This window comes from Bufo gargarizans, chromosome 4 (assembly GCF_014858855.1).
Source record: "Bufo gargarizans isolate SCDJY-AF-19 chromosome 4, ASM1485885v1, whole genome shotgun sequence".
Lineage (NCBI taxonomy): Eukaryota > Metazoa > Chordata > Amphibia > Anura > Bufonidae > Bufo > Bufo gargarizans.
This window is the reverse complement of record NC_058083.1, coordinates 534,819,075-534,842,631: the sequence shown is the minus strand read 5'-3', so window position 1 is coordinate 534,842,631 and position 23,557 is coordinate 534,819,075. Positions and strand designations below refer to the sequence as shown.

Sequence of the window (23,557 nt, the reverse complement as noted above, 5' to 3'; positions counted from 1 at the left end):
CCTTCCCCAATTTTAATTCTATTTGGCCACAGACAATCGCCCAGAAAAAATAAAAAAAACTATGGCTCTCAGACTTTGGAGACACTAAAACAAAAAAATTTTTTTTCTAAAATGATATTATTTAGTAAAACTAAAATAAATAAAAAAAAGTATACATATTAGGTATCACCGCGTCCATAAGAACCTGAACTATAAAAATAGTACATGACCTAACCCCTTAGATGAACACAGTCAAAAAAATTAAATAAAAACGGCCAATTTGTTTGTCACCTTACATCACAAAAAGTGTAATAGCAAGCGATTAAAAAGTCATATGCACCCCAAAATAGTGCCAATAAAACAGTCCTCTCGCAAAAAATGAGCCCCTACCTAAGACAATCGGCTAAAAAAAAAAAAAAAACTGACTCTCAGACTATGGAGATACCAAAATGTTTTTTTTTTGTTTAAAAAAGGATATTATAGTGTAAAACCTAAATAAATTTTAAAAAGTAGACATATTTATTGCCTCTGTAGTTTACAGAAACACCCCATATGTGGTCCTAAAATGCTGTATGGCCAAACGGCAGAGCGCACAAGGAAAGGAGCGCCATATGGTTTTTGGAAGGCAGATTTTGCTGGACTGGTTTTTTGACACCATGTCCCATTTGAAGCCCCCCTGATGCACCCCTAGAGTACAAACTCCATAAAAGTGACCCCATCTAAGAAACTACACCCCTCACGGTATTCAAAACTGATTTTACAAACTTTGTTAACCCTTTAGGTGTTCCACAACAGTTATTGGAAAATGGAGAAGAAATGTCAGAATTTAAATTTTTTGTAACCTTGCCTCACAAAAATGTAATATAGAGCAACCAAAAATCATATATACCCTAAAAATAGTCACAAAAACTGCCACCTTATCCCGTAGTTTCCAAAATGGAGTTTCCAACTTTTTGGAGTTTCTACTCTAGGGGTGCATCAGGGGGGATTCAAATGGGACATGATGTAAATAAACCAGTCCAGCAAAATCTGCCTTCCAGAAACCATATGGTGTTCCTTTCCTTCTGTGCCCTGCCTTGTGCCCGTACAGTAGTTTACAACCACATATGAGGTGTTTCTATAAACTACAGAATTAGGGCAATAAATATTGAGTTTTGTTTGGCTGTTAACCCTTGCTTTGTTACTAGAAAAAATGGAAAAATTGCCCAAAAATATAAATTCAGACATTTCATCTCTATTTGCCAATAACTCTTGTGGAACACCTAAAGGGTTAACAACGTTTGTAAAATAAGTTTTGAATACCTTGAGGGTGTAATTTCCAAAATGGGGTCACTTTTCTGGAGTTTCCACTCTAGGGGTGCATCAAGGGGGCTTCAAATGGGACATGATGTAAATAAACCAGTCCAGCAAAATCTGCCTTCCAGAAACCATATGGTGTTCCTTTCCTTCTGCGCCCTGCCGTGTGCCCGTACAGTAGTTTACGACCACATATGGGGTGTTTCTATAAACTACAGAATCAGGGTAATAAATATTGAGTTTTGTTTGGCTGTTAACCATTGCTTTGTTACTGGAAAAAATGGATTAAATGGAAAATGTGCCCAAAAATTTTAATTCTGAAATTTCATCTCCATTTGCCAATAATTCTTGTGGAACATCTAAAGGGTTAACAAAGTTTGTAAAATCAGTTTTGAATACCTTGAGGGGTGTAGTTTCTAAAATTGAGTCATTTTTGGGTGGTTTCTATTATGTAAGCCTCACAAAGTGACTTCAGACCTGGACTGGTCCTTAAAAGTGGGTTTTGGAAAATTTCTGAAAAATTTCAAGATTTGCTTCTAAACTTCTAAGCCTTGTAATGACCCCAAAAAATGAAAAGCCATTCCCAAAATGATACAAACATAAAAGTATACATATGGGGAATGTAAATTAATAACTATTTTTTGAGGTATTACTATGTATTACAGAAGTAGAGAAATTGAAACTTGGAAATTTGCTAATTTTTCCATATTTTTGGTAAATTATATATTTTTTTTATAAATAAAAATAATTATTTTTTACTCCATTTTACCAGTGTCATGAAGTACACTATGTGCCGAAAAAACAATCTCAGAATGGCCTGGATAAGTAAAAGCGTTTAAAAGTTATTCACACATAAAGTGACACTGGTCAGATTTTCAAAAAATGGCCGGGTCCTTAAGCTGAAAATAAGCCCGGTCTTTAAAGGGTTAAGAACAAGACCCCTTATTAGAGTGGGATATTGGTGGTGGAGCAGTTTATTTTCCACTTCTGATACTAAACACCATAGAATTCTTAAAGAGCTTCTGTCACCCCACTAAACCGTTTTTTATTTTTTTGTTTACTTATAATCCCTACACTGCGATTTATGGCTACATAATCTAATTAATCATTTTGGTTCAGTAGATTTTGTTTAAAATGTGCTTTTGAAAAATATGCAACTTACCTTGCTACCAGCAAGTAGGGCGGCTACTTTCTGGTAGCAGCCGCATCCTCCAATCCTAAAGACGCCCCCTCCGCATGTTGATCGACAGGGCCAGGGAACGGAATCGTTCTCTGCTGGCCCTGTTTGAATTCAAAATCTCGTGCCTGCGCCGTACCTGTCTTCAATCGCCGCAGGCGCACTGAGAGGCGGACGCTCGCTCAGCCGTTTTATCCTCAATGCGCCTGCGCCGGGTGTAGATGTGACATCATCGGCGCAGGCGCATTGAGGATGGAGCTGCCTCCTCTCAGTGCGCCTGCGCCAACTGAATACCGTTACGGCGCAGGCGCGAGATCTTGATAGCAGACAGGGCCAGCAGAGGACGATCCCGTTCCCTGGCCCTGTCAATCAACATGCGGAGGGGGCGTCTTTAGGATCGGAGGATGCGGCTGCTACCAGCAAGTAGCCTCCCTACTTGCTGGTAGCAAGGTAAGTTGCATATTTTAAAAGCACGTTTTAAAGGGAACCTGTCACCGGGATTTTGTGTATAGAGGTGAGGACATGGGTTGCTAGATGGCCACTAGCACATCCGCAATACCCAGTCACCAAAGCTCTGTGTGCTTTTATTGTGTAAAAAAAAACGATTTGATACATATGCAAACTAACCTGAGATGAGTCATGTATGTGAGATGAGTCAGGGACAGGACTCATCTCAGGTTAATTTGCATATGTTTTAAATCGTTGTTTTTTTTACACAAAAAAAGCACACAGAGCTATGGGGACTGGGTATTGTGGATGTGCTAGCGGCCATCTAGCAACCCATGTCCTCAGCTCTATACACAAAATCCCGGTGACAGGTTCCCTTTAAACAAAATCTACTGGAACAAAATGATTAATTAGATTATGTAGGCATAAATCGCAGTATAGGGATTATAAGTTAAAAAAAAACAAAAAAAACGTGGGGTGACAGAAACCCTTTAAGCGGTCTGTGTGAGAGAGGTGAAATCATGGGTTGAGGTCTGTGTGAGAGAGGGGGAACCATGGAGAGCGGTCTGTGTGAGAGAGGGGGAACCATGGGGAGTGGTCTGTGTGAGAGAGAGGAAACCATGGGGAGTGATCTGTGTGAGAGAGGGGAACCATTGGGAGCGGTCTGTGTGATAGAGGGGGAACCATGGGGAGCGGTCTGTGTGAGGGGGGGAACCATGGGGAGCGGTCTGTGTGAGAGAGGGGGAACCATGGGGAGTGGTCTGTGTGAGAGAGGGGAACATGGGGAGCGTTCTGTGTGAGAGAGGGGGAACCATGAGGAGCAGACTGTGTGAGAGAGGGGGAACCATGGGGAGCGGTCTGTGTGAGAGAGGGGGAACCATGGGGAGCGGCCTGTGTGAGAGAGCGGGAACCATGGGGAGCGGTCTGTGTGAGAGAGGGGGAACCATGAGGAGTGATCTGTGTGAGAGAGGGGGAACCATGGAGAGCGGTCTGTGTGAGAGAGGGGGAACCATGGGGAGTGGTCTGTGTGAGAGAGAGGAAACCATGGGGAGTGATCTGTGTGAGAGAGGGGGAACCATGGGGAGCGGTCTGTGTGAGAGAGGGGGAACCATGGGGAGCGGTCTGTGTGAGAGAGGGGGAACCATGGGGAGCAGTCTGTGTGAGAGAGGGGGAACCATGGGGAGCAGTCTGTGTGAGAGAGGGGGAACCATGGGGAGCAGTCTGTGTGAGAGAGGGGGAACCATGGGGAGCGGTCTGTGTGAGAGAGAGGGGGAACCATGGGGAGCGGTCTGTGTGAGAGAGAGGAACCATGGGGAGCGGTCTGTGTGAGAGAGGGGGAACCATGGGGAGCGGTCTTGGTGTGAGGGGGGGAACCATGGGGAGCGATCTGTGTGAGAGAGGGGGAACCATGGGGAGCGGTCTGTGTGAGAGAGAGGGAACCATGGGGAGCGGTCTGTGTGAGAGAGGGGGAACCATGGGGAGCGGTCTGTGTGAGAGAGGGGGAACCATGGGGAGCAGTCTGTGTGAGAGAGAGGAACCATGGGGAGCGGTCTGTGTGAGAGAGGGGGAACCATGGGGAGCGGTCTGTGTGAGAGGGGGGGGGCACTGGGAGCGGTTTTACCCATTTCCTTCTGGTCTCTGCTGAGAGAGGGGGAACCATGGGGAGCGGTCTGTGTGAGAGAGAGGGAACCATGGGGAGCGGTCTGTGTGAGAGAGGGGGAACCATGGGGAGCGGTCTGTGTGAGAGAGGGGGAACCATGGGGAGCAGTCTGTGTGAGAGAGAGGAACCATGGGGAGCGGTCTGTGTGAGAGAGGGGGAACCATGGGGAGCGGTCTGTGTGAGAGAGAGGGAACCATGGGGAGCGGTCTGTGTGAGAGAGGGGGAACCATGGGGAGCGGTCTGTGTGAGAGAGGGGGAACCATGGGGAGCAGTCTGTGTGAGAGAGAGGAACCATGGGGAGAGGTCTGTGTGAGAGAGAGGGGGAACCATGGGGAGCGGTCTGTGTGAGAGAGGAGGAACCATGGTGAGCGGTCTGTGTGAGAGAGGGGGAACCATGGGGAGCGGTCTGTGTGAGAGAGGAGGAACCATGGGGAGCGGTCTGTGTGACAGAGGGGGAACCATGGGGAGCGGTCTGTGTGAGAGAGAGGGGGAACCATGGGGAGCGGTCTATGTGAGAGAGGGGGAACCATGGGGAGCAGTCTGTGTGAGAGAGAGGAACCATGGGGAGCGGTCTGTGTGAGAGAGAGGGGGAACCATGGGGAGCGGTCTGTGTGAGAGAGGAGGAACCATGGTGAGCGGTCTGTGTGAGAGAGGGGGAACCATGGGGAGCGGTCTATGTGAGAGAGGGGGAACCATGGGGAGCAGTCTGTGTGAGAGAGAGGAACCATGGGGAGCGGTCTGTGTGTGAGAGAGGGGGAACCATGGGGAGCGGTCTGTGTGAGAGAGAGGAACCATGGGGAGCGGTCTGTGTGTGAGAGAGAAGGAACCATGGGGAGCGGTCTGTGTGAGAGAGGAGGAACCATGGTGAGCGGTCTGTGTGAGAGAGGGGGAACCATGGGGAGCGGTCTATGTGAGAGAGGGGGAACCATGGGGAGCAGTCTGTGTGAGAGAGAGGAACCATGGGGAGCGGTCTGTGTGAGAGAGAGGGGGAACCATGGGGAGCGGTCTGTGTGAGAGAGGAGGAACCATGGGGAGCGATCTGTGTGAGAGAGGGGGGACCATGGGGAGCGGTCTGTGTGAGAGAGGGGGAACCATGGGGAGCGGTCTGTGTGAGGGGGGGAACCATGGGGAGCGGTCTGTGTGAGAGAGGGGGAACCATGGGGAGCGGTCTGTGTGAGAGAGGAGGAACCATGGAGAGCGGTCTGTGTGAGAGAGGGGGAACCATGGGGAGTGGTCTGTGTGAGAGAGAGGAAACCATGGGGAGTGATCTGTGTGAGAGAGGGGAACCATGGGGAGCGGTCTGTGTGAGAGAGGGGGAACCATGGGGAGCAGTCTGTGTGAGAGAGAGGAACCATGGGGAGCGGTCTGTGTGAGAGAGGGGGAACCATGGGGAGCGGTCTGTGTGAGAGAGGGGGAACCATGGGGAGCGGTCTGTGTGAGAGGGGGGGGGCACTGGGAGCGGTTTTACCCATTTCCTTCTGGTCTCTGCTGTATGATGGAAGAGACTACACTAAATTATCTCTATCCCCCCCAAAAAAAAAAAAAACAGAACACTTAGCTAATTTTCACCACGACTAATCTCAGATTCACACGTGACCTAAACCTCTCATGAACCCATACATTCTAGGCATTACCTATCTGCAGACATTATACTCTGACTACAGGACCTTTGATGATGTCATGGTCATGTGATCAGTCACATAAGGGAGGAGTAAAGCAGTAAAGGCTTTTCACTTTTTATCAATTCCAGTCATGTGACCAGTATGACATCTTCCAAGGTCCTACAGCCACTAAACATTACCTCCATCTCATGTACCTGATCACATGACTGTGACATCATCGCAGGTCCTGCAGCCCCAGGAGGTGAGATCTGCAGGTCAGTTATTGGTCTTGGTTCTGGGTTTATTAGAATGGAGCGGTTCTATAGGTGATATATAGTGTTGATCGAGCACCCGAGTATAATGGAAGTAAATGGGAGAACCCGTGCATTAAACCAGGCACCTGCTGCTCTGAAAAGGTTCATAGGAAAATGTCAGAAATTTATGGAAACACCACCGAAATGGTTCTTAGCTAGCATGGGGAGGACGTCTGGATGCATCTTGGACTCCCAGGTCGCTGCTGGGAACGGTGTTGTCCGAGTATTACGCCACTTTTACAGACTGACAATAATACACAGAAAACCGAGGAAAAAATTGATTTTGGAGGAAAAATTGTTATAAAACGTTCTTTCCTGTATATAAAGTGCAAGTGCTACCAAAAATTACAAGGAAGAGGCACTCCGATACAACCTGTATATCACATAAAGGAGGGCCTCATCCACATTGTGGTACAGTTGTTCAGGTAGTGGGACTCCTACACTCATAAAGCCTATGCACTAAGTGAAAGGGCTGCCAGAAATTACATGGAACCTGCACTCCAAAACACCCTTTATTACACATAAAGGAGGGCATCATACATAGCCTTGAAAAATTATTATTGATGGCCTGCTGGTGACCCTCAAAAACATTTGGAGCAAGGGCCTGCTGATCTGACCATCTAAAACCTTAGGGGCGAGGGCCTGCTGCCACTTTGGTGACTCTAGATAACCTGGGGACGATCGCACGTCCCCGTGACAATGACGATCTATTCGGATGTCTGCCTTATCAACTCTTGATGTTATTTTCAGCCCAAACCATGGTGACCATGGGTAACGGGGGAATTATGGTTTGATTCCGGACAGGGAGCCTAAGAAACAGCTACGGCTACCACATCCAAGCAAGGCAGCATGCGCGCAAATTACCTATTAGGTATAATTAGGTGCGGGCCTGCAGGTGAGCTGACCCTGTAAAAGATTTTAGGTGCAGGCCTCCTGGTGAGCTGACCCTGTAAAAGATTTTAGGTGCAGGCCTGCAGGTGAGCGGACCGTGTAATAGATTTTAGGTGCGGGCCTGCTGGTGAGCTGACGCGCTAAAACATTATATGCGAGGGTATCATTCGTTTTTTAGTAAAGGTCTAGGGTTAATGGACCTACTAGTGAATTATCTCAGTGGTCTCTAATTATATATATACTGAACTGAGTATGCCTTCTTATATTTAAGTTAAGATTTAGCTTTTATTAGTATCTTCTAAAAATAAGTGAGACAATAGAGTGTAATGAACTCCTGCGCTATATGGGGAGGGAGGATAGGGTCTATAAATGCGGAATAGGCCTAGTTAAGTTCCTAGTGTATAGGCGGGGGGTATTGGGGAGGAGGCTACTGATGAGGCTCAGTAACTCACCCTAAGTGCTCACCCTACTTGGCCTAGTCTTATGAGTATGAATACCTCAATGGCTGTAGTCGGGGCACTCGTCCTTAGAAGGACGACCCCCAGCCTCAGGACCCTCGGGCCTATACTATAATTCCCTATGCTCTTACCTCCCTAGTAGATCTTTTCTGTACCATCATCCGAGGCGTTTCGCCAGGTAGGGACTTGGCTCTTCAGGGATATGGATGTCGGGGCACCAAAGGCAGTGGCTGTGCACCTGTTTTCATCTCGCGGCAGTGGCAATCTAATCAGGCTCTTGCATCTCTTTTAAATGCGCGCCGCTCCACCCACAGTTAGGTTGACCAATAGGCCCCGTGCGCTCGCTGCGCATTGGTTACTCCCCCAACGATTACATGTCAAATCCAAACGGAGACACCGTGTCACGAGGTACCGCCTCCTTACAAGGCCGGGCTCGCTGTGCTCCGTTACTAGCCAGAAGTGACATGGTTCGTGGGCGTGATTGGTTGCTATGGAGACCTAGCACCACGTCCCCGGCTGATCCTCCGTACATCAAGACTTTGTTTATGATCACTACGTGTCATTTTGGGCTCGGCTTTGGTTTATATGCGAGGGCCTTCAGGTGAGCTGACCCTGTAAAATATTTGAGGTGCAGGCCTGCTGGTGAGCTGACCCTGTAAAAGATTTAAGGTGCAATCCTGCTGGTGAGCTGACCCTTTAAAACATTAAATGCGAGGACCTTCAGGTGAGCTGACCCTATAAAAAATTTGATGTCCGGGCCTGCTGGTGAGCTGACCCTCTAAAAAATTATATACGAGGGCCTGAAGGTGAGCTGACCCTGTAAAAGATTGTAGGTGAGGGCCTGCTTGTGAGCTGCCCCTCTAAAAAATTATATGCGAGGGCCTGCAGGTGAGCTGACCCTGTAAAACATTATATGCGAAGGCATTATATGTGACGAATAAGCATGTTGATATGATGGAAGAGTAGAAGGAGGATGAGAAAAGGAAGATTCAACCATATACCCTTGTTTGTGGTGGAAGGGGTACATGGGAATACAGTGCATTCAGTACATTATAAAAAAACACATGTAAAGTGCCTTTATGTTCAGCCGCTTTCCTCTGGTGATGTCAAGAAGTCATGGTCAATCCAGGCCTTGTTCATTTTTATATGAGTAAACCTGTCAGCATTTTCAGTTGACAGGCGGATACGCTTATCTGTTATAATGCCACCAGCAGCACTTAAAATACGCTCAGACAAAACGCTGGCGTCAGGGCCAACATCTCCAAAGTGTACAGCACAAGTTGGTGCCACGTGTCCAGCTTGGACACCCAGAAGTTGTAAGGCACTGAGGGATCACTGAGGACGCTGACACACTCTTCTATGTACTCCTTCACCATCTTCCCAAAACTTTCCCTCCTTGTGACACTAGGCCACGCATCAGGGTGAGGGTGCTGGAGGAGTGTCATGAAACTGTCCCAGGCTTTGGAGAGTGTTGCCCTGCCTCTGTTAGAACTGCTGTGTGTGCCCCTTGTCTCCCCTCCTCGGTTGCCCAAGGAACTACGTACTCTGCCGTCAGCGTTGTCAGCTGGAAATTTTTGGAGCAATTTTTCAACAAGGATCTTCTGGTATTGCACCGTTTTACTTGTCCTCTCCACCAGAGGAAACAGAGATGATAAGTACTCGGGGGTCGAGAAGGGTGAACACACAGTAATCCATGTTGTCTAAAATGTGTATAACGAGCGGGTCGCGGGAAAGGCAGCCATGTGTGCCAAAGTACCAACAGGCAAGACTTCGCTGTTGTTATCAGGAGGATCACTCTCAATCTCTTTATCCTCCTTTGCCCCCCCACACTGAACAGATGGAATTAAACTTCCATGGGTACTAACCTCTGTAGCGGAGGCAACCGTCTCTTGCTCCTCCTCCTCTTCATTGTCCAATTCGCGCTGAGAAAACAAACTGAGGGTGGTCTGGCCATCACCCAGTGTAATGTCTTCCCCCATTTTCACCTCTTCTACAGTACAGACCAAAAGTTTAGACACACCTTCTCATTCAAAGAGTTTTCTTTATTTTCATGACTATAAAAATTGTAGATTCACACTGAAGGCATCAAAACTATGAATTAACACATGTGGAATTATATACATAACAAATTAGTGTGAAACAAGTGAAAATATGTCATATTCTAGGTTCTTCAAAGTAGCCACCTTTTGCTTTGACTACTGCTTTGCACACTCTTGGCATTCTCTTTATGAGCTTCAAGAGGTAGTCAGGTGGTCTTCCAACAGTCTTGAAGGAGTTCCCAGAGATGTTTAGCACTTGTTGGCCCTTTTGCCTTCACTCTGCGGTCTAGCTCACCCCAAACCATCTCGATTGGGTTCAGGTCCTGTGACTGTGGAGGCCAGGTCATCTGACACAGCACCCCATCACTCTCCTTCATGGTCAAATAGCCCTTACACAGCCTGGAGGTGTGCTTGGGGTCATTGTCCTGTTGAAAAATAAATGATGGTCCAACTAAACGCAAACCGGATGGAATAGCATGCCGCTGCAAGATGCTGTGGTAGCCATGCCTTTAATTTTGAATAAATCCCCAACAGTGTCACCAGCAAAGCACCCCCACACCATAACACCTCCTCCTCCATGCTTCACGGAGGGAACCAGGCATGTAGAGTCCATCCGTTCACCTTTTCTGCGTCGCACAAAGACACGGTGGTTGGAACCAAAGATCTCAAATTTGGACTCATTCGACCAAAGCACAGATTTCCACTGGTCTAATGTCCATTCCTTGTGTTCTTTAGCCCAAACAAGTCTCTTCTGCTTGTTGCCTGTCCTTAGCAGTGGTTTCCTAGCAGATATTCTACCATGAAGGCCTGATTCACACAGTCTCCTCTTAACAGTTGTTCTAGAGATGTGTCTGCTGCTAGAACTCTGTGTGGCATTGACCTGGTCTCTAATCTGAACTGCTGTTAACCTGCGATTTCTGAGGCTGGTGACTCGGATGAATGTATCCTCCGCAGCAGAGGTGACTCTTGGTCTTCCTTTCCTGGGGCGGTCCGCATGTGAGCCAGTTTCTTTGTAGCGCTTGATGGTTTTTGTAACTGCACTTGGGGACACTTTTTAAAGTTTTCCCAATTTTTCGGACTGACTGACCTTCATTTCTTAAAGTAATGATGGCCACTCGTTTTTCTTTACTTAGCTGCTTTTTTCTTGCCATAATACAAATTCTAACCATCTATTCAGTAGGACTATCAGATGTGTATCCACCTGACTTCTCCACAACGCAACTGATGGTCCCAACCCCATTTATAAGGCAAGAAATCCCACTTATTAAACCTGACAGGGCACACCTGTAAAGTGAAGACCATTTCAGGTGACTACCTCTTGAAGCTCATCAAGAGAATGCCAAGAGTGTGCAAAGCAGTAATCAAAGCAAAAGGTGGCTACTTTGAAGAACCTAGAATATGACATATTTTCAGTTGTTTCACACTTTTTTGTTATGTATATAATTCCACATGTGTTAATTCATAGTTTTGATGCCTTCAGTGTGAATCTACAATTTTCATAGTCATGAAAATAAAGAAAACTCTTTGAATGAGAAGGTGTGTCTAAACTTTTGGTCTGTACTGTACGTGCAAAGCATCGGCCTTAATTGTGAGCAGCGAGTGTTTGAGTAGACACAGAAGTGGGATTGTTACGCTGATAATAGCGGCATCGCCGCTCACCATCTGTATTGATTCCTCAAAGTTTCTTAAAACCTCACAGAGGTCAGACATCCATGCCCACTTCTCGCTTGTGAATAGCGGAAGCTGACTGGAAAGGCGACGACCATGTTGCAGCTGGTATTCCACTACTGCCCTCTGCTGCTCACAAAGCCTGGCCAACATGTGGAACGCCCGAGTTCCAGCGCACGCTCACGTCGCACAACAGCCGTGAGCTGGCAATTTCAAGCGCTGCTGCAGTGTTGACAGACCGGCTGAAGCTGTCAGTGACTTGCAAAAATGTGCACACTCGCGGCACAACTTCACCAGTAGCTCAGGCAACTTGGGGTAGGTTTTGAGAAACCACTGAACCACAAGGTTGAACACGTGGGCTAGCATGCCTAGCCCATGTGTTCAACCTTGTGGTTCAAAGGTTTCTCAAAACCTACCCCAATGCAGATGTGTCTGAGCTTGCCGAGCTCCAAAGCCACCACCAAGTTACGATCATTATCAGACACAACCATGCCTAGTTCTAGGTTGAGTGGCGAGAGTGGTCTCTTATCCCCTGCCATAGCTCTGTGGCGGTGTGCTGTTTGTCCCCTAAGCATATCAGCTTGAGCACGGCCTGTTGCCGCTTCCCCACTGCAGTGCTACACTGCTTCCAGCTACCAAATGATGACTGACTGGTGCTGCACGCGGATAATTCAGAGGTGGAAGTGGAGGCGGAGGAGGAGAAGTGGGGGTTGGAGCCACTAACGTAGATGCTGGCGGAAACCCTGATGGAATTACAGATGTAGCAGGGTTAGCACTCAAGCTCTTAACTCAAATTTCTTAGCTCATCGCGTTTTCTTGAGACAAAAGCCGTTAAAAAGCAATTGAAGGTGTTTGCTTAACGCATTTAGTTTAGATAACACGTCTCATAAATCATGAGTGTTAATTCTACTACATCCGTAGAGCCCGCAATCCTTGGCGTTGGTAGCACCTGTGCCATCCCAGGATACGACTCGCTCCTGGCCTCCAAAACGTTAACCCAGTGTGCCGTCAGGGAAATGTAGCATCCCTGGCCAAATGCACTTGTCCATGTGTCCATGGTTAAGTGGACCTTGCCAGTAACTGCATTGGTCAGGGCACGTGGGACACATGTTGGTGTAAGGCGGGCACGGCAAACCATGAAAAAAGGTGGTGGTTGGGGACTGCGTAACGAGGGACGGCCGCCGACATCAGGATGCGGAAGGCCTCAGTGTCCACAAGCCTAAATGGCATCACTTCCAAGGCCAGTAATTTTGTGCTATGGCCTGTGGGTGGGTGGCTGGGTATTTGCGCGCGCGCGTGCGTTCAAATGCATGGGTTAAGGACATTTGTACGCTGCACTGGGACACGGAAGTTTATGTGGTCTTAGATGCTGCTTGCGAAGGTCCAGGTGCAGGGCGGGATGCATCCGGGTTTGTGCCTTTGACAGAGGATTGGCCAGCACGTAACACAGGGGAAGAGGATGCAGTGGTGTGACCCGCAGACACAGATTGTGGACCCAGGCGTTTATCCCACTTATTACGGTGCTTGGATGCCATGTGGTAGATCATGCTGGTGGTGAGGTTACTAGTGTTCACTTCCCCGGCTCATTTTCGTGTGGCACAGGTTGCAAATTACTATTCTTTTGTCGTCCGCACTTTTCTCAAAAAGCGCCATATTGCGGAACATCTACTCCTTGGCAAAAGAAGATTTCTGCAAGGGGTTGCGCCTGTGTGGTGTGGCCCGCCTTCTCCCTTTTGCCACCCCACTGCATCTTCCAGCATGTTGCAGTGCTGCAGATCCCTCCCCCTCTGTACTGCTGTCCTCGCTCGGCTTTCCACCTTCCCAGGTTGGGTCAGTGACCTCATCGTCCACCACCTCCTCTTCCACTTCCTCACTGTGATCATCCTCCTGATTTTTTGATCTAACCACAACCTCAGTGATTAACAACTGTGTCTCATCCTCTTCATTAACCTCTTGAGACAGTAATTGCGGTTGACTCATTGGCAACTGTGTCTCATCATCATCATCATCCACCTCATTAAACACTAATTGCCGTTCCCCACCATCATGTTCTTGTGACTGTGGATGTACAAGAGGTTGGGAATCAGGGCACAAGATCTCATGTCCCTGTTCAAGAGTGCTTGGCGAGAGGGCCAAATCATTCATTGCCGAGTAATGGCAATGAAAAGAGGTCCTCGGAATATCCAAGTGTGGATCACTTGTTTGGCCAGACTGTAAATGGTGGGATGAAGAAGGATCAGGGTGAGGATTGTGTTGACCAGACTCCTGGCTACTGAGACCGGACTTGGTGGAAGACATGGTGGTGCTTAACCGACTGGAAGCATTATCTGCTGCAATGCAACCGACCACCTGGTCGCACTGGTCTGACTTCAAGAGTGGTGTCCTGCGCCGCCCTGTAGACTGGGACATGAAGCTAGGTATCGTAGATTATTGTTTTTCTTGTGCTCTGGCAGCAGGCACTGTTTCTCCGCGCCCAAGGCCACGGCCTCTGCGTTCACAATCAGCATCACGGCCACTTCCCTGTCCCTTACTGCTCGCCTTCTTCATTTTAAATGTGATATATGCTTGAAAGTCTGTCACACGTATAGTAGCGTAGGATTTGGAAATGTATGTGCAAAAAATTTTACAAAGGTATTTGTGATGAGGAAACGTTACACAGGACAGGTACCACAAGTAATGTCATATGGAAAAAGTGCACTGGATGTCACTGATATTTTAGGGATGCGCACAATTTACACAGGAGATGTGGAGCGAATAATTTAACTGTCCGCAGAGGCCTAATACACGTCAGCTCTCCCTCACTTAGAATGAGCCGAACACGCATCATCAGGTGCTATATAGCACCCAATGACGCGTTCTGGACAGTCAATCACTGTAATGCCAGTAGTCATGTAAGATGTTCTTCTAAACACAAATTTGCTTTCAATCCTTAATGTTTCCCTCAGGTTCTCTAGTTTTTAATGACCCACCAAGGATGGAGAAGGACAGAGACCTCATGGCTGCGATGATATTAGACCTCACCCTGGAGATCATCTCCTTGATAACTGGAGAGGTGAAAGCTTCACATGACGTCACTCTTATCTCTAGTAATAAAACAGGGAAATGTCTGGAAAGGTGAAGGATTCTTAGAATCTCTGTAGTGATCGGCGTCTCCCCATACACAGGATTACACAGTAGTGAAGAAGTCGTCTGGTGAGTGTGTGACACCCCGTGTGTCAGGAGGACGGAGCAGGACCCAGAGCCCCATCACCGAGCCTCCACCTCATTCCCTGATACATGGGCAGAAGCTCCTAGAACTTACCACCAGGATCACTGAGCTGCTGAGCGGAGAGGTGAGCGCTGCTGGGGATGCTGGGACATCATACAATAACGCCAAGGGAGGGGTCTGGTAATGACTGTGTCCTTGTGTTGTCAGGTTCCTATAAGGTGTCAGGATGTCGCTGTCTATTTCTCCATGGAGGAGTGGGAGTATTTAGAAGAACACAAGGATCTGTGCAAGGACGCCATGATGGAGAATCACCAGTCCCTCACATCACCGGGTAAGAGGAGACCTTCCATGACTGTAGAGAAGAGAACAGTTTTGAGGGTCATATTCCTCCATCATCTGATCATCACATATAGACAATGTATTCAGTCACTGTGTGTATTTCCTACAGATGGATCCAGACAGAGAAATCCTCCAGAGAGATGTCCCAGTCCTCAGTATTCCCAGGACTGTCCAGAGGAGAAACCAAATGTCCCACTGGATCATCAGGTAGATGAAGCTGAGGTTTCTACAAATCCTCTATAGACTGATGTAATGGAGCTTTCTACTGACCTCCCCCAGCAGCAGTGGAGTATACTGTACTCTCCGTCTACTGACCTCCCCCAGCAGCAGTGGAGTATACTGTACTCTCCATCTACTGACCTCCTCCAGCAGCAGTGGAGTATACTGTACTCTCCGTCTACTGACCTCCCCCAGCAGCAGTGGAGTATACTGTACTCTCCATCTACTGACCTCCCCCAGCAGCAGTGGAGTATACTGTACTCTCCGTCTACTGACCTCCCCCAGCAGCAGTGGAGTATACTGTACTCTCCATCTACTGACCTCCCCCAGCAGCAGTGGAGTATACTGTACTCTCCATCTACTGACCTCCCCCAGCAGCAGTGGAGTATACTGTACGCTCCATCTACTGACCTCCCCCAGCAGCAGTGGAGTATACTGTACGCTCCATCTACTGACCTCCCCCAGCAGCAGTGGAGTATACTGTACTCTCCATATACTGACCTCCCCCAGCAGCAGTGGACTATACTGTACTCTCCATCTACTGACCTCCCCCAGCAGCAGTGGAGTATACTGTACGCTCCGTCTACTGACCTCCCCCAGCAGCAGTGGAGTATACTGTACTCTCCATCTACTGACCTCCCCCAGCAGCAGTGGAGTATACTGTACTCTCCATCTACTGACCTCCCCCAGCAGCAGTGGAGTATACTGTACGCTCCGTCTACTGACCTCCCCCAGCAGCAGTGGAGTATACTGTACTCTCCATCTACTGACCTCCCCCAGCAGCAGTGGAGTATACTGTACTCTCCATCTACTGACCTCCCCCAGCAGCAGTGGAGTATACTGTACGCTCCGTCTACTGTCCTCCCCCAGCAGCAGTGGAGTATACTGTACTCTCCATCTACTGACCTCCCCCAGCAGCAGTGGAGTATACTGTACTCTCCATCTACTGACCTCCCCCAGCAGCAGTGGAGTATACTGTACGCTCCATCTACTGACCTCCCCCAGCAGCAGTGGAGTATACTGTACGCTCCATCTACTGACCTCCCCCAGCAGCGGTGGAGTATACTATACTCTCCATCTACTGACCTCCCCCAGCAGCAGTGGAGTATACTGTACTCTCCGTCTACTGACCCCCCCCCAGCAGCAGTGGAGTATACTGTACGCTACTGCATCTGGTTATTGGTGGCTGAAAATGGTTTCTGGTTTCATAAAAGATTGTGATAAAAGGAATCTGTCACCTTGAATAATCATGAGTAATACTGCTGACACTGACCTCCGATGAGTATTCCCTTTAAAGGGGCTTCCCAAGGCTTAAGCTTATCACCAGTCCACAGAATAGGCCATAAGTGTCTAGTCTGTGAAGGTCCAACTTGTGACTCCCACCGATCATTAGAAGAGGATTCCCATATTTCCTTTATAAATGGAGCAGAGGTCGAGTATGCAAGCTACCGCTCCATTCAGAGTCTGTGGGACTGCCAAAGAGAAGTAAGTGCAGCACTTGGCTATCTCCAGCAGCCCTATAGAGCTGAATGAAGCAGCAGTGCACCCCCCAACGATCAGACACTTGTCACCTATTGTGTTTAAATCCTAGGGCTACCCCTTTAAACCTCCAACTTTTTAGACATCCACTTGGCAATTGACATTCAATGTGGATTAAATTGTAGACTAACAGCACAATGCCAGTCAGCTGCTTCTAAGGCAGAATGCTGTATTTACAGAGTATGATGAGCGCAGCCCCATCTAAAATATGTACTTCAGTTTTAAAGGGATTATCTTACCTGAGACATTGGTGGCACATCACTCAAGAACGGAGCTCCCAAAGTGAAGGAGAACACTCCGCAGATGCGCAACCGTCCTCCATTAATTTGTATGGGTGTGCTGTAAATAGCCAAGTGGCGCGCTCGACTATCTTAGGGAGTCCCATAGAAATGAATGGAGAGAGCACTGCGCAAGCGCTGCCACCGCTTCATTCACTTGTATTGAAGTGCCATAAATAGCCAAGCCAGTGTCCGGCTATTTTTGGCGCTACCATATAAATTATTAGCAGGCCGGCCGCACATACATGGTCCACTCCTGTTCACTTTTGGAGCTCCGTTCTAGAGATAGATGTGGGTCACACCTCCTAGACCCACACCTGTCTGACATTGGTGGCATAGCCTAGCGTTATGCCACCAATATCTCAGATGAGAAAACCCCTAATTGTGAAAAAAAGTCCAAAGATCAACAAAACTGATAAGAGGCCCGAGACCCTCAGTTTTGAGGGAATTTTTATTTAGTCTTGGGAGGAGATATCTAATGGGAGACCTGATAAAACTGTACAAATATAAGAATGTAAGAAGGTTCAGTCTCCAGCGCTGATAAAAGGCTTCTTCACTGTAAAAGCTGTGACATTATAGAATAATGTAAGAACCGGAGGTGATGAGCACAGCGCCCCCTCCAGGATAGGATCAGATCAATTCAAACCTTTCTGCTGATGTTTAAAACACTTGTCTGAATGTTGATCCTGTCTGACCGACACTTGAGGAGATCCTTCTCCTTTAGGGCAGATTGGTTCATGTCTTCTAGGGGTTTCTAACCGTCACCTGGATATAAGAGAAACTCCGGTTCCTTTTTCTGTTTTCTTCATGTCTTTAATGTTGGATCTTTGCAGGAAATGTCTGGTGAAATGACAAGTGGACTCGAAGACCCCGGATCAGAGTCTGTGAAAGGTTAGAGCCCCCCTTTTTTATATATATAAATCTTGTTGACTGTAAATTCCTTTTGTTAATGACAAAACTGATACAAAGTTCAGAGAAACCTCGTCCTCATCATTGTTATGAGTTATGTTTTAATTATGTCAAGTCCATATTTAATCTCCCTGGAGAGATGTGGGTGATAATCGCAATGTCCTCTGCCAAGGAGATCATCACTCGTCTCCTCGGCATTAATCACAGCTCACATGGAGGTGTTATCAGTTTATTTACTGATTGTATACTTATTTTCTGTACACGGTTATAGAGGCGGCCACATGACAGGGCACAGCGATCCCATGAACCCTGTCAATTAACCCCTCAGGTGTGGCACCTGAGAGGTTAATTAACCTGGTTCGGCGGATCGTATCGCCCCGCCGTTGAGGCTGGGTGCCGGCTGTGTGATACGGCCAGCACCCGCCGCCCACATTTGTATTCAGGGGTTAATTATATACATTGGTGGCGCAGTGGCCACAGCCCTTCCCCTCCTCCTCAGTATTACAATAACTGCCTAGAAACAACTGGACAATGCAAAAAAATATTGTTGCATCACACGATCATAGAGGAGGTCCCGAAAGACGTCATAGATGACATTTTGGAATGCTGCAGGAGTGTTACAGAGGCCAAAGGGCATGACTAAATACTCATAGTGCTTTTCAGGAGTGTTGAATGCCATCCACCACTAGTCACCCACACGTATTCAAATCAAATTATAGGCCCCACCGAGTTCCAACTTTGGGAAGATTCTGGATCTATGAATCCTATCAAAAAGCCAAGGGACCAGAGGCAGGGGACATTTATTCTTCACATGTATTCTTGTAATTTTGTTAAATCGCTGATAATCAACGCAGGACCGCAGAGAACCATCCTGGATAGTCTTGGCCACTAGGAGGCATGGTGCCAGACCGGAGCCCAATCAGTCATAGGATCTGTGTGGTGACTACCTTCCGTTTTATCAAAAATATACACGTAGCTGGCATGAACCATGGCCCAGTAGATTCTGGGGAGCCTATGGAGTCCAGGGTGGTCGCTCAGAAGCCAAGCAGCAGAAACGACAGTCATCCCCAGTGCAAAATCCCAGAAGGAGGATACTAGTAGAAACAGACAGGACATAGGATATTTTCTGTGAGCACGACTCTCATTTGGAGATCCATGGGCACGCTGACATTTCATGGATTCCATAAGTGTCATCCCATTGATAGATGTGACTACTAAAGGCCTCTCCAACTGCTTGGAAGGGATATGGTATTGGGATACCAAGGCCTGATGCAGGAGTCCAGGAAGGCCTGTAAGGTAAACCAAATTTCACTGCATGGTAAGGACACAGGGAATATCAGCTTCAGGAAGAACTTGACTTTGTCCATCCAATCAACCCTAGGCACTGGGGTTTCCCATGAAGAGGGAACAGGCTCTTTGCAATATAAGCACAGTACAGTCACTGATGCACCTATGCAGATGATCCTCTTTGGACAGCTTGACTTTGTCCAATTGCTTGGGTTTTGGAGGAGGAAACGAAGAAGGTAGCATGGGCCTTTGAAAAGAAGATGCCAGCCGAGGAACTCTGCTTTCACATGCTGACAGCTTGAGGCGCTCTTTGAAGCAGAGATCGATTCAAGCGGCCAGGATAATTATATTGTCTATGGTAGAGAGTGCCTCTTCACCTGCCAATTCATTCATATTATGCCCTGACAAACCTCTCCAGAAAGCAGCAGTTCAGAGCCAAGGATGCAGAACTGTATGGCATACTGTTCCAGAGTGAAGCTGCCCTGACAGAGGTGCGGGAGTGAAGAGGCCACAGAGGTGGCATGACAGGCTCCTCGAAGACCTTGTGGAAGGTGGCCAAAAGTCCTAAAGATTATAGATCAGTTGGCCAATTTGCTTACAGAGGGGGATAGCCTAGGCAAGGGCTTCTCCAGAGATGAGGCAAACCAGGAATGTTACATTGGACCAGTCTATAGGAAACTGATGAGCCTGCAACTCAAATTGAATAGTACACTGGTTCAAGAAGTGTGAGGGTAGTGAAAGGTGCAGGCTGGAAGCAAACTGGTGGAGGTGGTTGTGCAGACACATTGGCTGAAGGTAGCAGCACAGGAGCTGCAGGAGTCTAAGTGGGCTAAGATAGAATTGAGATACTGCAGAAGCTGCTCTTGGCATCCATGTTGACTAGTCAACTTCCTAAATATTTTAGGCAGTCTGATCTTAGATTAGCCAGTAGGATCCAGGCAAACTGTTAAGCAGCAGATGTGGATCTCTGTGGTCTAAAAACAGTTTGGTTTAGGGTTACGCCTCAAGTAATCTACAGTAAATGGCCCCTCTGATATTCAATATTTCACAATATACAGGGGTTTGGATTTTGGAGCAGGGGAACCACCAGGCCACTATCTCCTGAAGTAGTCCCTGTTCAGTGACTGTTGACCCACACAGGTCAAGAGACACCTGTGCTGAGCACTGAGGGATCAGGCAAAACCATAGTTGGTAATAGGCCAAGGTCGGGACAGGCAGAGTATGTGCAATCCAATAAACAGTCCAAAGTCAGGATAGGTAGCTGAGGGTCACTATGGAGATTAGAGAGAGGCCAGAGTATGTGCAATCCAATAAACAGACAGAAGTCAGTACACGGGCAGACAAACGTATAACAGCATACCTAGCGGACTAGACTCTATTGCTCAGGCACTTACCGACAGCGGAAGGTGACTAAAGTTCCTCACAATGGCTAGCCATTGACTGTTAATGATTAGGGTATGCATGCACTAGCCCTTTAAAAGCTGGAGGTAGCATGCCTGCACTCCACAGTAAGAGTGAGAGAGGCCTGGCCAATCTATTCCAGTGGCATGGCCCACCCGGAAGGAGGGGAAAGCGGGAGGATTGTTAATTTTTGTCTGGTCCTAGGTGCCTGAAAGGGACTTGGCTGGATCCATTCGTATCTCCTAATTTAAAGGGATTAGAGATTATTCTGGATTACGTTATTACTATACCTATTTACACATGAAAAATGAAAGCTCTTCGCACACATTTTTGATCAAACGTGTTTGTCGGGGTTCCCTGATCATAAATACATGGTGTGATTTTTGAAAACCCTCAATCTGATGTCAGAGGCAACCATCCATTAACACCTCCTTGTCAACTGAACACCATGATTTCATTCCTATAGGCTTTTTTTAAGCTGGCCATATACGTTATACTTTTGTCGGATAAACCTGTCAAGAACCGTGGGTTCGGCTGGCACACTAATGTCTGTGGAAAGTTCCTGACTCCCCTGGAAATGTCCCATTTTCTCCCAATCCATATATTCACCTGGGAGATAAGCCACCTTTAGAACTGTCTGGCAGCAGCTTGCTCCGCGCTCCTATGGTGTACACAGACATTTTTTGCTGAGCCGAATTTGTGTGTGTATGGGGGAAACGGCTGTCTGCCGAACGAAGCTTAGACTTAACCCCTTTAAGTCTTTTATCTGGAACTCTTTGTCAGGAAATATCTGTCCATGGATGTTTGATATGAGTTTGATTAACCTGGTTAAAACCTAACTCATAATATGTGTCTATATATTTGTTTCACATATATGTTCATGCTGCATTTGCCTCCATTAATATCCGTTATATAGATACTATGCTTTGAGATAATAAGAAAATATTTATTTTTCCAGGTGAGGATGAGACGAGAGACTCCCATGAACATCTCCTTTTAGCTGAAGAAGTAGAAGATAACAAGGTCACACAAGCTAATTTAATAAATGCTAATGTACCCTTAGACCTTCACAGTGGAGATCTATCCACCAGTACCGTTGGTCACAAGTATCTTTTGTCCAATCAATCACTGAGTCAATCACAGAATCGGTCTAAACAATCTGTGCATGAAATAATTGACAAAGATAAAAGACCACTTTTAGCTTCAGAATGTGAAAAGTATTTTAGTCAGAAATCAAAACTTATGGAGCGTCAAAGAATTCACACACTGGAGAAGCCATTTTTATGTTCAGAATGCGGGAAATGTTTTGGTCTGAAATCAAACCTTGTGAAACATCGAAGAATTCACACAGGGGAGAAGCCATTTTCATGTTCGGAATGTGGGAAATGTTTTGCAAAGAATTCACATGTTGTGGAACATCTAAGAACTCACACAGGGGAGAAGCCGTTTTCATGTTCGGAATGTGGGAAATGTTTTAGTCGAAAATCGGTTCTTAAAGAACATCAGAGAATTCACACGGGAGAGAAGCCATATTCATGTCCTGAATGTGGGAAATGTTTTTGCCAGAAATCAGGCCTTTTGGAACATCAAAAAACTCACACAGGAGAGAAGCCATTTTCATGTTCAGAATGTGGGAAATGTTTTAGTCTGAAATCGTGTCTTGTTTCTCATCAGAGAACTCATACAGGGGAGAAGCCATTTTCATGTTCAGAATGTGGCAAACGTTTCGGCTATAAACCGGATCTGGTTGTACATCAAAGAACTCACACAGGGGAGAAACCGTTTTCATGTCCTGAATGTGAGAAATGTTTTAGTCAGAAAAGAAATCTTGTGAAACATCGAAGAATCCACACAGGGGAGAAGCCATTTTCATGTTTAGAATGTGGGAAATGTTTTAGACTCAAGTCGATTCTTCTTTACCATCAGAGAACTCACACAGCGGAGTAGCCATTTCATGTCCTGAATGTGGAAAATGTTTTGGCCAGAAATCAAGCCTTGTAGAACATCGAAGAATTCACACAGGGGAGAAGCCATTTTCATGTCCTGAATGTGGGAAATGTTGATGCCAGAAATCAGGCATTTTGGAACATCAAAGAACTCACATAGGAGAGAAGCCATTTTCATGTTCAGAATGTGGGAAATGTTTTGATTCTCTCCTATTTCCGTGTGCTACTGTAGGAGATATTTTAGACAGAAATCAAATGTTAGAAAACATCTAAAAGTTTACACAGGATAGAGGCCATTTTAATGTTCTGAATTAGCAAAAATTTTTACACACAGAACAGATTTTGCTAAACATTGAAGAACTCGCACAGGTGCAACGTAAGAACTGTTGCAGGTGTTTGCTTTATTTTTAGGACCTGCTGCCTAAGGATGCCTTCTGTTGTACAAATATACTCCTTATGGTATAGCAGAACTGTATAGGCAGATGTCCACAGAAAACCAGAGGCACGCTATTGCAACACTGATCGTTTAGACAACGCCACTATGTCCGCATGATCAGTACTGTGGCTGTAACACATACAATGCTTTCAGGAAGTCTTCAGATCATTTCTTTTTTTTTTTTTTTCATTAAGCTGTGGCCTTGTGCTAAAATTAAAAATAAATCCAGTTGTTCCCCGTCATTCTGCACTCCTTACCGCATAATTAAAAAAGTTCAAACAGAATGTTAGAATTCTTAGCTAACTTAGTGAAAGGGAAAAGCTAAAATTTTGCATTGATATAAGTATTCAGACCCTTTACTCAGGACGTAGTTGAAGCCCCTTTGGCAGCAATTACAGCCTACAATCTTCTTGGGTATGATGCCAAAAGGTTTGCACACCAGGATTTGGGGATTTTTTGCCGTTC

General features: G+C 46.8%; 1 protein-coding gene across 1 annotated transcript; it reads left to right on the top strand.

Moving 5' to 3' along the window:
* Positions 1–6,406: 6,406 nt before the first annotated feature.
* Positions 6,407–22,852, top strand: LOC122935945 (zinc finger protein 501-like). Its single transcript, XM_044291907.1, has 7 exons — positions 6,407–6,435; positions 14,476–14,582; positions 14,695–14,862; positions 14,946–15,069; positions 15,187–15,284; positions 17,947–18,004; positions 21,669–22,852. Exons 2-7 carry the CDS (start codon positions 14,505–14,507, stop codon positions 22,655–22,657), a joined length of 1,515 nt encoding a protein of 504 aa, XP_044147842.1. The 5' UTR covers positions 6,407–6,435; positions 14,476–14,504; the 3' UTR covers positions 22,658–22,852.
* The last annotated feature ends 705 nt before the right edge of the window (positions 22,853–23,557 follow it).